Source organism: Polypterus senegalus, chromosome 1 (assembly GCF_016835505.1).
Source record: "Polypterus senegalus isolate Bchr_013 chromosome 1, ASM1683550v1, whole genome shotgun sequence".
In the NCBI taxonomy this organism is placed as follows: domain Eukaryota; kingdom Metazoa; phylum Chordata; class Cladistia; order Polypteriformes; family Polypteridae; genus Polypterus; species Polypterus senegalus.
Genome location: NC_053154.1, coordinates 294,165,192 through 294,177,532, shown reverse-complemented (window position 1 = coordinate 294,177,532; position 12,341 = coordinate 294,165,192). Strand labels below are relative to the sequence as shown.

The window sequence follows — 12,341 nt, the reverse complement described above, 5'->3', positions numbered from 1 at the left end:
AAGGTTTGCTCCTAAATTGCGCCCTATGCTAACTGGAATAGGCTCCAGTAAGCAATCCTGGTCTGGAATAAATGGCTTGGAAAATGACATGACATGACCTTGGTACACTTTATTCCAAGTGGGGGCACCCCATTACAATAAATACTGTGTACACAAAGCTAAATTGCTATCCCTTATCACTATCTACATTAAATAATACACAGTAATACCGAAAAGCTGAGATTTGCTCAGATTTGCAAGGTCAGGCTAAAAAAACACAATTTCCATATTGGTGGAGTATGCAATGTGAATAAAAATAAAATGTTTTCTTACTTTTCCCAATTAAATCAATGGGGGCATGCTGCCAGTCTAAAATGGGTTATAGAAGACCCCAGTTGTAATTGCAGTAATCTCATTGTTGGGCTGGTGGTTCTACAAATTTCTTAGGCACAATGCATCTTAGCCCCAGAGCTGTTGTGGAGAAGGCAGCAAGCCCAGTCCTGACCAATGCATCTCTGTCGTGGGAGGAAGCTACATGGGCTACTTGGATCATCTGGGTCTCCATAAGTGCTTACTGAGGATTACCCAGGTGTACAGGCCCCTCATGGCTTAAAAGTCATTCCTTCCAAATTTTCAAGTGAGCAGGAAGAACAACTGAGGTATAGCAGTTGTGGTAGAAATTAACATATTAAAGAAAGAAACTTATCCTCTATTAGGACAAGTATGATGAAGCGGCTTTAATTATCTCTTACAGCAAATGCTGAAAAGGGAGCATTCAACACAGCATTCTGTTACCAAATGATCAAAATGATAAGGGCAAAGGTCCATTTTATAAATAACTGAATTTACATAACCGTGCTGACATTTACTCTGATTGGTTCATTGGTTTACATCTCTATATATATAAAATCCAACGGCTGTCTGTCTGTTGGCTTGGAGAGAACTTCTTAACGGATTTCGATCTGTTTTTTTTCTATAATTTGCTTAATCATTCCGGTTGATTTTGCGACTTCTCTCATCGAGCTATGTATCATAGTTCACTTGTGGTACTGATTTATTTGCGCAAATCCGAGAGACACGTAGTGGGCCTAGGGGAGGGAGGCGGGGCACTCCTCACTCATGCGCCAGCCTTGGGGCGTTCCTTACCTCTGCTTAGATTAACTAGTGAATGAGAGGTTACTTGATGGATTTAGATCTGGTTTTGTCCTATAATTTGTTTGAACATTCCGGCTGATTTTGCGCCTTCACTCTTTGCACTAAGAATCATAGTTCACTTACAAAAGCGATATATTCGCACCAATCTGAGACAGAGACTGTGGGCCGAGGGGAGGGGGCTCCGTGACGTCAGGAGTAGGGAGCCAGGCAGGGGCTAGTATTAAAATAAAAGTCTATTTTATTATACTCTTGTGCTTGTCATATCCTTTAGGTTTAGCTACCACCCTTGACATTTCTGTATATGTAAAAAATCTACAGTTTTATTGTTTAGAGGACATCTGCTGATCTCTTAATCATCCCCATTTATATTTTGTGCTTGACATCAGCCTTCATCTCTTACATCCTTGTCTTTTGTGTACTTAACCATTTCAGGAATAACATCATAACATTTCTAAAACAAATGCATATATCTCAGTGTTCACTGTCACCAAAATACTAAACTACTATTACCTCTAAATTATTCTCTCACAAAGTCAGGGACTACAATTGTTCAGTTAGGCCCTGTGGAGCTAGGTCATTGTTGTGTTATCTTGTGTGTGTGTATATGGTAAACTTTTCTTTTATTTAATACTTTGGATTTCAGGTGTTTTGGGTTTTGGGCCATCTCTAGAGTGCCCCCTACAGTCCATAGTGTGTTGTTTCAAATCATTTTCCATAATTTAGACACATTTTGATGAGACTAACTGAAGTATATACATGAATGATCTTTAACATGGTATTTGAAAGAACGAAAGTCATTAGTCTCCCTACAAAATAAAAAATGTAATAATTAGTAATGTTTACACTTTCTTTCATGTAAAATTATTCACATTTAAATCAAAAGGTAAGACATTTTTGACATAATAATAAAGTTAGAACTTTTAATGCAGAACTTTAGTAATAATTGGAAACTGCTACCAGGAAAGACATTCTTAAGGTGAAGTAATACATAACAAGTAAGAAATAGGAAATTGCTGTGCCGTTGTTATCAGACATCTTTCATATTACTGGATGTGTGTGCCTGGCAGGTATCGAAAGGTGGTATCCAATAACTGCACAGCTGGAGTGAAGGAGCTCTACACAGCCAGAAAGCAGCAGTGTCCCAGCCGTGCCCCTCAAGGCCTTCATCTTGTTACCAGTGATGGCAAACTGACAGCTGCCCAAGGGAGTAATGTCACATTCCTTGTTTTTCTGGAAGAAGTAAGTTAAGCCTTTTCATTGTTTTTTAACATTTAGTTGATGAAAGAACATTTAATTGATGCTGAAAATGGATGGATGAATGGATGATGATTGCACTTAAAATGTCTTTTCACAGTCCTAAACAATGTACATCTACAACTGCAAAATATAGGAAAGCTACCATCTATACAGAACACGACACATTTTACAAGAAATGCAGCATGGCCACATTTGAATGTTATATTTTTGTGGAAGGATGATGTACAGCATAGCAGAAATACATCCATACAAAAATTACTTTAGCAGGATGGTAATACTCTGTTCTGCATAGCTTAAACATATATAATTTCTTTTACGAGATTAGATACTAATTTTTGTGTTTTCCTTGATTACTTGAATTGAATTGAAAAGAAAACTGTCTATAGTATACAGAAATGTAACAGGTAAGTTGTTATAAGAGCAAAGTCTACCGCTTACAACTGAACATTTTTTCCAGTCCCTTTTCAGGACTTTCTTCTCTTCTAGACTGTGTAGAAATAAAGCAAAAAACAGCATAAAGGTTTGGGGTTTCTGGCCCCATATACTGTACAGTTTTGAAAATTGCATCAGATAATTTTTCCATATACATCAGACAGTCAAGATGGCGAAGTGGGGAACATTTATGGAGTGGGACCAGAATTGACAGAGAGGAATGCTGGGAAGGAACCGAGGTTGATGCTGGGAGTTATGACGTCATCAGAGTTAGACAGAAGGAAGGGAAAGAACACGGAAGTGGCAGTACATGGTCAGAGAGTCTGATTAGATTCATGGTGGCGCTGCTTCTTTCTTTCTGTAGGAACAAAGAGAGAGAAGTTAGTACCCCGCTTTTCCCTCTTGGCATGAGTTTTCGTGCTGCAGTTCAGGTCTTAATGTGGCTCCCTATGCACGTGTGCGTGACGACTGCTAATCTAATATTTGCTGCCTGTGGGATTCTTAGCTGTAAAACGAGTATAAAATTTTTTTCAGTACATCTTCTTATATAATACACTACCGTGGCTTTCCGTTTTTCTGTCCAGGAGTTTAAATCGCCTGTAGCTCGCAAACCATTTGACATATTAACCTGAAATTTGGTACACATATACTACATAACATCTACTATACGCTTTCGAGGTGATGATTGATCTCCAAGGTTATTCCTCTTATTATTTTTTTTTATTTCATTGTAGAATCAATTCTCGGCAGCGGCCAGCAGGGCGGCTATGTGGTGCATGCTTACGGCCTCTTTTCTCTTCCCTACCACCTTCACTGTCACTTCCCCTACCTCTTCATATCTTAAATCATTCCTGAGGCTGATTGAAGACTTAAGTGCCATCTTAAGTGAAAAATTAAGGAAAACTTACTAAGTACTTGCAACACACACACTGACTTAATCAGTTTTAACGCTAAAAGATGCCGACAAAAGAAGAGAAGAAGCGGGCTGCTAGGGTGGAGAAAAGAAGAGCTGCTCAGGATGCAGCAACTGCATCAACCCCTGAGCACACAAATGCTAAACACACAGAGAAAGAGGATGAAAACTATGTATGTTTAAGCCAAGTATATTCACTGCACATTATTGTTTGCGATAATGTAGGTTTTAGATAATACCCTATTCTACATTAAATATTAAATATAGAATAGCCAAAGCAATAAAATATAATGGTAATTCCAATAAATATTCATTATGCTAGACATATTGTGCGTAGTGCAAAGGCTAAGTCATATCACATGACTTCTAGTCAGACATGACAAATGTAGTTACTGATCTCAATGCCTGAGCATATACATTTACACAAAGTGAAATCTGGAGCTGTCAAATTATACGACTGCATTTCTAGCACAGTTTTGCATTTCTAGTCGCATGCCTGTCTCTTTTTATGATAGCCGATAATAACATGCTACCCGTTGGAGCAAGTAGTTGTGCAAAGGCTTTACAGATACAGCGACTTCAGCTGTAATTTCAAACCTTTCATTTTTCAATCCTCTTGTAGCACAGAGGAGCCCATTTGGTTATTTGGTTTGCACATTGGAGTCACCACTTACACTTGAATCATACCTCAAACACCCAGCAGAATTATGGGTGGCAGTGTGGTGGCTAATGCTCTCATCTCTTCAAGACGTTTGCTGGTTCAGTAGTTTCTGCCAACCCATTGTGTGACCTTCTTGTGCTCCAGTGGTGAAAAATACAATTAAGAGATTTGTATCATGTTGACTTAAAGCTCTTTGTGATTGTGTTCTCTGTAGAAAGGTGTTATATAAGATTAAAATCTTTTTCTTTGGTTGCATGATGTATAGGATGTTGCAGTTTTTTAGATTTCTAAAAAAAATCTGTAGGTAGCAATGTTGAGTTCTCTGGTTATTTTATGTAAGTCTAAGTGCAAACAAACCCTAAGATACATTTTACACTATATTGTGTACATTTAAGTTATAGTATGTTACAACGTTAGAGGAGATTGCTGTTCATAAGGGTAGGCTGTTATCGCACACTCTCTAAATAAATAAATAAATATTCAATAAATGCTCTAAAAACTATTCATTCGTCAATGCTAGATGAATTCAAAAATTTATAGTCAAATATGTATATAGAAATTTGTTAAAATTTGCAATAAAAAATCTTGAACCAACTGGGGGTTAAAAAAACTGCCCTACTGGTGATCCATAAAAACTGCATATAGAACCAGATAAAAAATACTATAAATAATATTAATGTCTCAAATTTTAATAAAACATTAAAATGAGCATCTAATTAAGTTTTAAACTTTCCATTTCAGTTGTGGTATTTTACAATTAATCTGAAAGGGAGTGATTTAGGGTTAATATTGGATCCTAAGGGGAATTTTTATCCTTAGGGGACCAAAAAAAATAATTTTAAGATTAGGGTTATAAGAATTATGTTTTTAAGAATAGGATTGGAGTCGGGTATGGTCTTAAATACAGTAATATTAAGATAAGGGATGTGAGTAGGGATACAAAACTAAAGCCTATTTATGGAATAGCAGTGAGTTAGTAAAAGATCCACCGATTCCTGAGTTAGACATTGTGTTTGTTTCTTATCTCTTATTAGTATGCAATCCAGATTTTTAAAAGAAAGTGGATACTTTGAAATAATTTTATTAAAGTCACTAATGTTTTTCTAATCTGAAGGTTTGCCATGAAAGGTGGGCATCTGTGCTTCAGACGGAAAAACTTTTTTGAGCTACATCAAGAAATTTTCTAATGAAAGTGTCTTTTACTGAAATTAATCTTAAGCGATCTCTCAGACCCATAGAGATAATTAATTATAACAAGTTCGGCTGAGGTGACACTGAAAATCAGTGAGCTGAGTGAATAAGATCAGTCTGTGGCCCTTCAGACTTAAAAGGTCCCATATTAAACAAAGTTGAATCCTCCAAGAGAATGATGCGCTCATCTTATGTTGGCTGCCACTCCATCAGAATTGTATACTGTATATATTTGGAAAAGCTGAAGGAATAGACTCAATAAGGGTATCAATAAAAGTTACTGATTCTATAGGAGTGATAGATGTATCATATTGTGTACCTTTTTTCAGTATATTCCAAAATATAATGTAATGCCTTTTAATTTTATTTAATTATTTCTTAATCAGGAGTTTTAAACAGTCTGTCCTATTCTTATAATAGGAAACCAAATGAATTTATTTTCATTTCTGAGTTCTGTTATTTATCATGATATCAATATTAACCAAATAATACTTTCTTAAATCATTTTAGACTGACTGATTACCCCCTAGGGTGGATGCTACTACTTTAAATCCACTGTTAAAGGATGAGGACACCTAAGTGGACAATAATTTAGGACATAGTAATTCTTGTATCTATATATATATAAAAGCCAAATACCACTGACTCACTCATCACGAAATATCCCGAACCATGAGGACTTGGGACTTGAAATTTGGAATGTAGGTTACCCTTGACCAATAGGTGCTCACTAAGAAACAGTTTTAAAAATTTTGTGCTGCAATCACGTTCTGTCTGTATATCTGTCTGCTTTTCACGAGAGAATTACTTAACGGATTTAGATCTGGTTGTTTCACTTGAACTTTCCAGTTGATTTTGCGAATTCTCTCATTGCGCTATAGTACCATAGTTCGCTTGCGGTACCAATGTATTTATGCAAATCCAACAGAATGACTGTGGGCCAAGAGTAGGAGGACGGGGCCTTCCTCATTCACTTGCCAGCCTCTGTTCGAGTTGGTCTACATCTCGCCGTGTATTGGAGTGCACCTTGCCTCCACTTAGCTAGTGATACCTGTTTGTTCAACAGAAATTATCATCTACAGATTGGTAAGGAGTAATGTTTGGCGTTTTTGAGAGAGAGATCAGAGCTCCATGTGTTTTAGAGGGTAGCTGCTGATAGCCAGAGATATCACAGCCACGTGCTTTTCTCCCCATGCGGGGGAACGCTTTCCTGTCAGAGCTGAACATGATCAGATATAGTGCCAATGTCTATTGATTTTTAAAGTTTGTCCTGTTTCATTACTATGTGGGCCAGCCACGGTGTACAGCTAGTATATACATATATATCTATATATCTATATCTATCTATCTATCTATATATATATATATATATATATATATATATATATATATATATATATATATATAGGCTCACTCTTAAAGTTCATTTCAATACTGAAAAAAGAAGGAAAAGAAGAAAAATAATTTAAAAAAAACAAATGTAAAAGGGTCAGTGTAGATGACTTTTGAGGAAAATCAAGCTTACAATCCGTTTGTTAAATTGTTATTGTGTATACCATGATGGTATGGTAGTTGTGTCTCAGATCCAGCAGATCCAGTAACCTGGGGTTTCATTATTCTAAATTCATGTTTGTGTTAGGTTAATTGGCATCATGGAAGTGTATGTGTGCACACGAGTCTTCAAGCAGCTGTCCAGCATTCAGGGTAGACTCCATGCTGCTGTAATTGTGATTTGGATGAAGCAGGTTTGAGAATGTTATATTTTAATTTGCCAACTCGTACTGGGGTTAATTATACGTATTATATGTTTTACTGCTAAGGACCCTCCCCTTATCATTCGGGGTCATTTTTGCTAAATCGCTTGTAATTCGACCTCTCCAAATTAGAATCATTGCTGTTATTGAACTATCTGGAGTATAAACACGTTTGGTCTCTTTGTAAAGGTAACATTCTCTAGTTTCACCCTTAGTAGTCAGAATCACTGTAGGTGTGACTGATCAAAAGTTATGCACATTAGAACTCACAAAAAACGAATTTTTTGTTCTCGCCTAAGTTTTTATGAAAATAAAGGAAAATAAAGCTGCAGTAGGTAGGTGGGGACAGAAACACACTATGTACCAACAGAATAACTTGTGGACTACTCAAATTTCATTATTTTGAAAAGAATACCTGTAAAAATGACATTTTTTACACCAGTTTTTATGTGGGCATGCCCAGGGGCTTTTTAGAGGGACCATTATCCACATTTTGGAACATATGGAAAAAGTGTAATAACTTTTGAATGCTTCAACCCACATATATCAATGAGGGCTCTACTGAAAGCTTACACCTAAAAGAATCTATATCTACACACAGTGTCACTCTATTAGTTATGGAAATTCATGTTCCATAATAAAAACAATCAAAAATACACATTTCTATGTAAAAATAGTCAATACAAGTTATGGGCCAAAAATATATTTGTATTTTTTATTTTTTACTTTTTTTTTTTATAAAATGCACACAAACTATATATATTTCTTTTACAAACTGTTACAACACATCTCAGCGTTTTTCCATGTGCCACTTGATGGCAGCAATCACTAGCAAGCAGAAAGCACAAGGGCGTGGCACGTCGCTCTCTCCCATTATACCTCCCGGTTGCCGGTTGAATACTTTTGCAATGCGTACATGCATCTATTATTTCATCGAGCGTTTATTTACGTTTTTATACTTCTACTTTTATTCACATTTAAACTGCGAAAAAACTTGGCGAAATCACAATAAACAACCACGCACCAACTCTGCAGACTGGCACAAATGCCACCTTCACGCAGCCCCGATCGTTTTTTTTACAAGTTAGCTCATTGGCTGTAAGTTTTGAGTGTCAGTCACAGTGTTCAATCAAACTGGTAGATTCTACCAGCGTTCAGAGCTATACGTCACCCTGCAAGCTTTCTGTGACACTGGTTGGCTATACGAGGTGCCAGTCAACCCCAGACCCATCGTAATTGGCCAACTTAGGTGTCTTTCGAAAGCTAACACTTCCGTGTTTCATGCAGTAGCATGGTTATCGCCGACAGAAACAAATTACGTCTAATATGAGCAATATAAGTGAAAAAAAATTACTTAGGTGGTCTCAAGTTATGAAACGTTTTCTGGAGTTTTTGTCCTTTTGAGGATATATCGTGGTGTTTTGGACCTAAATCGTTTTACTGGATTATATTCGCTGGAGCCTTACGGACACAATGGAATCAATACTGCTCGGAAATATTGATGTTTGACTTGCAGGGGGTCTTCAAAGGTAGGCACAGTCAACTCTTAAAAGTATGTACTTCTCTGTAAAAAAGGCTTTAGTGTCAGTGCTGTGGTTGTTGTGTGTCAAAATGGTTTATATCATCGGTAAGACGAGACTTTGAAGTTTCATTTGATGGGTAGGGTGTCGAGATGCATGGCAGATGGGCATGCACACATTACTGTAACGTTTTTGAACCGCTGTTATGTCCCGGGACCGGTACGTGTGCGCGTTAAGAGGTTAAGGTAGATATAACTTTTTTTTACATGATTTTCTCACACTGGGGCATGGAAAGCCAGAACCCAACTGTATTTGGTTCAAGACAGAACAGAACAGAATGTCACTTCTTCATGAATATGAGCACTTAACTTATGCTAGACTAGTTTAGTTCAACCCTATCATGAAACACAGAAGCATCAGAAGAGTCTTGTGAGAAAACCAAAAGACCTGGAAATATCCTGGCAACAAAAAGTATACAGATAGATGCTAGTCATTAATGACAAGTCTAAGACAAAACAAAGATCAGAATAGACAGGAAACACCTAAGGTTAGGGCCTGCCTGGAAATTATTCTGATGAATAACAAGATGGAGGATTATCAACAGAAAAATTGTGACTGCAGTCATATTAATGTTGTCACATCCTGAGACAGCAGCACCACAGACATGGAGTCATGACATTGCTTGTAAACAAGAAAAACAAGACAGTAACAAGAATAAACTGTGCCAAAAAATCAAAATGAAATATGAACCACAAAAACTGAATCCCTGGTGACAAAAAACATTACATATTCAAAAACACATTGTAATGTGACTGGATACCAGAGAAACGAAACTGGTTCAACAGAAGAATAGTTGGGAAAAAGCAAGGCTTTGGTTAGCCACTATCTTGCACCAAATAGGTTGCCCAAAGAGCTGTGAAGCAGTCTGGTATCAGTCTCGAAATACAGCTTGCTCAAGGCACTCAGACTTCTTATTCCAGGGGAACAGGAAGGGGTGGAGCTAATTGCTCTCCCTGGGCAACTTCTTGCAGATGTGGAGAGAAAAGGAGAAGATATAGTTAGCGACAGCGCTCCCTCTTGCTCCTTGAGTGACCCAGCAAGGAGATCTGCCGATTCACATGCTTGACAACATGTATAACAGATGTTACATTACCAATCCAACCTTAAGCCATCCTTAAAAAGATCATCAAATCCTTATGCTGCACCTGGTATATTTAATTCTGTGTTATTTGAAATTTTCAAAGGAGATATATATATATTGTATACTAGCAAAATACCCGCGCTTCGCAGCGGAGAAGTAGTGTGTTAAAGAAGTAATGAAAAAGAAAAGGGAACATTTTAAAAATAACATAACATGATTGTCAATGTAATTGTTTTGTGACTGAGTGTTGCTGTCATCAAGGATTTGATTATCATTATTTCTTTCAATCAGGTTTGTATTTGGAGGATGTGTTGTGTTTAAGTTACATTCCGTGTTTGTCAACCGTTGTAAAGATAACAGGTTTCATTCATCGATTCCTTTCTTATTGCATCAATAAACAGCTTCTCTTCCTCTTTATTTGAGACATCACACACTACATGCACAGGTTTTTTTTACACTGTCTTCCTTTAGCTGGACATTGACTTTTTCCACCATGTGCTTTCTTTCCGCAGTAGCTGCACTTATGAATATACTTGTATGCGTCACTCGCTTCATATTCTTTTGCTGCCTTCTCAATTGTGTAATGCGTTTTTTGTTCAGCGCTCTTTGGAGCTGTTGCTTTTTGTCTGCGTACTGCGTTCACAGTCAGTTCACATGAGCCGTTTGGAGTACATGCATCAAAGGTTCTCATCTGTGCTTGTACTATCTCATGCGATGTCTACGGCTTTATTTAATGTTAGCTAACTTAAAAGTTTCTCTCGCAGTTTCACTGAGTTTGTGCCAAACACCACCCTGACCATCTCATCTTCGTCTGCATAAGCACAGTCCTTCACCCGCGAATATTTAGCGGCAGAGTGTTTCTATTGGATTGCCACTGTTGGACGGCCTTATATGGGCAGGCACACAATTACGTGGGAGGCGTGACGATGAGGGACGCAACTCCGCCTCACACGGCGACCGAGCTGCAGGCTATGGCCGGTATATATGTACATAAGTAGGTTTCAGTTATGAACATTACGCGTAGAATTTCGAAATGAAACCTACCTAACTTTTGTAAGTAAGCTGTAAGGAATGAACCTGCCAAATTTCAGCCTCCTACCTACACGGGAAGTTGGAGAATTAGTGATGAGTCAGTGAGTGAGTGAGTGAGTGTGTGAGTGAGTGAGTGAGTGAGTCAGTCAGTCAGTCAGTCAGTCAGTGAGGGCTTTGCCTTTTATTAGTATAGATATGCGGTGGCAAAGTGGGTAGCACTGCTGCCTCGCAGTTAGGAGACCCGGGTTCACTTCCCGGGTCCTCCCTGCGTGGAGTTTGCATGTTGCATGTTCTCCCCACGTGGGTTTCCTTTGGGTGCTTCGGTTTTCTCCCACAGTCCAAAGACATGCAGTTTAGGTGCATTGGCGGTTCTAAATTGTCCCTAGTGTGTGCTTGGTTTGTGGGTGTGTGCGCTCTACGGTGGGCGGCGCCCTGCCCGGGGTTTATTTCCTGCCTTGTGCCCTGTGTTGGCTGGGATTGGCTCCAGCAAACCCCCTTGACCCTGTAGTTAGGATATAGCGGGTTGGATAATGGATGGATGGATATACTGTATATATTGTAGCAAAAGGAAGCTGGAGCTATTACCATGCTCCAAGGTACAGCAGACCTTAAATTTGAAATTTCACATTGTTCTCATCTGTGTGTAAGTCATAGTTCCATATTCTGTAGTGTTTTACACACACCTGGGTAAAATGGGGTACAGAGACTTGTGTACTATGAATACTGCCTATGACTGGGTCTCTTTGGAGTTGGGTGTCAATGGGAGTACTCATATACTTGCTTATAAATAAATACGTGTAATAATTGTAAACTTAACAATAAGCAGGGAATAGGTGGGAATCAAATACTATTGTGTCTGAGACGCTGCAGTCTTCACTGTTTTGCATTCTCTGTAGACTAGCATTAAAGATTGCCCTTTCATACTATAAAATGCAAATCATCATCACAGTTTTATTTTTTGCAATTCAATTAACTTTTCAGTAAGACTTTTTTTTTTCTCGGCCTCAGGACCATGATATTAATCCATTAGTGAAAAAAGGTTTTCCTCAACTTGTCTGCCAAGAATTTCTTTTCAGTCAGCCAGGCACATGTAGCTTTAAATATTGTATATATATGTATGCATGTTTATATACATATATATGTATATATATTGTAACAAAGGTGCTATATAGGCGCCGACCCGTACCACCACTCCTCCCGGCAAGCATTGTACTCCTCCTCCCGACTCAGGCTCCTCTAGTGGTGGCTACTGGCCCCTTTTATAGTTCATCCGGAAGTTCTTCAGGTGCCTGACCACCTGCCTCCA

The 12,341-nt window shown here is 38.1% G+C and overlaps 1 protein-coding gene across 1 annotated transcript in view; it reads left to right on the top strand.

Moving 5' to 3' along the window:
* The window catches only part of sorcs3 (sortilin related VPS10 domain containing receptor 3), a 1,218,933-nt gene that overhangs the window by 1,036,313 nt on the left and 170,279 nt on the right, over positions 1-12,341 (top strand). The window contains exon 18 of the mRNA XM_039776558.1: positions 2,202-2,373. Within this exon, the coding sequence (XP_039632492.1) occupies positions 2,202-2,373 (172 nt within the window). The remainder of the gene's footprint in view (positions 1-2,201; positions 2,374-12,341) is intronic.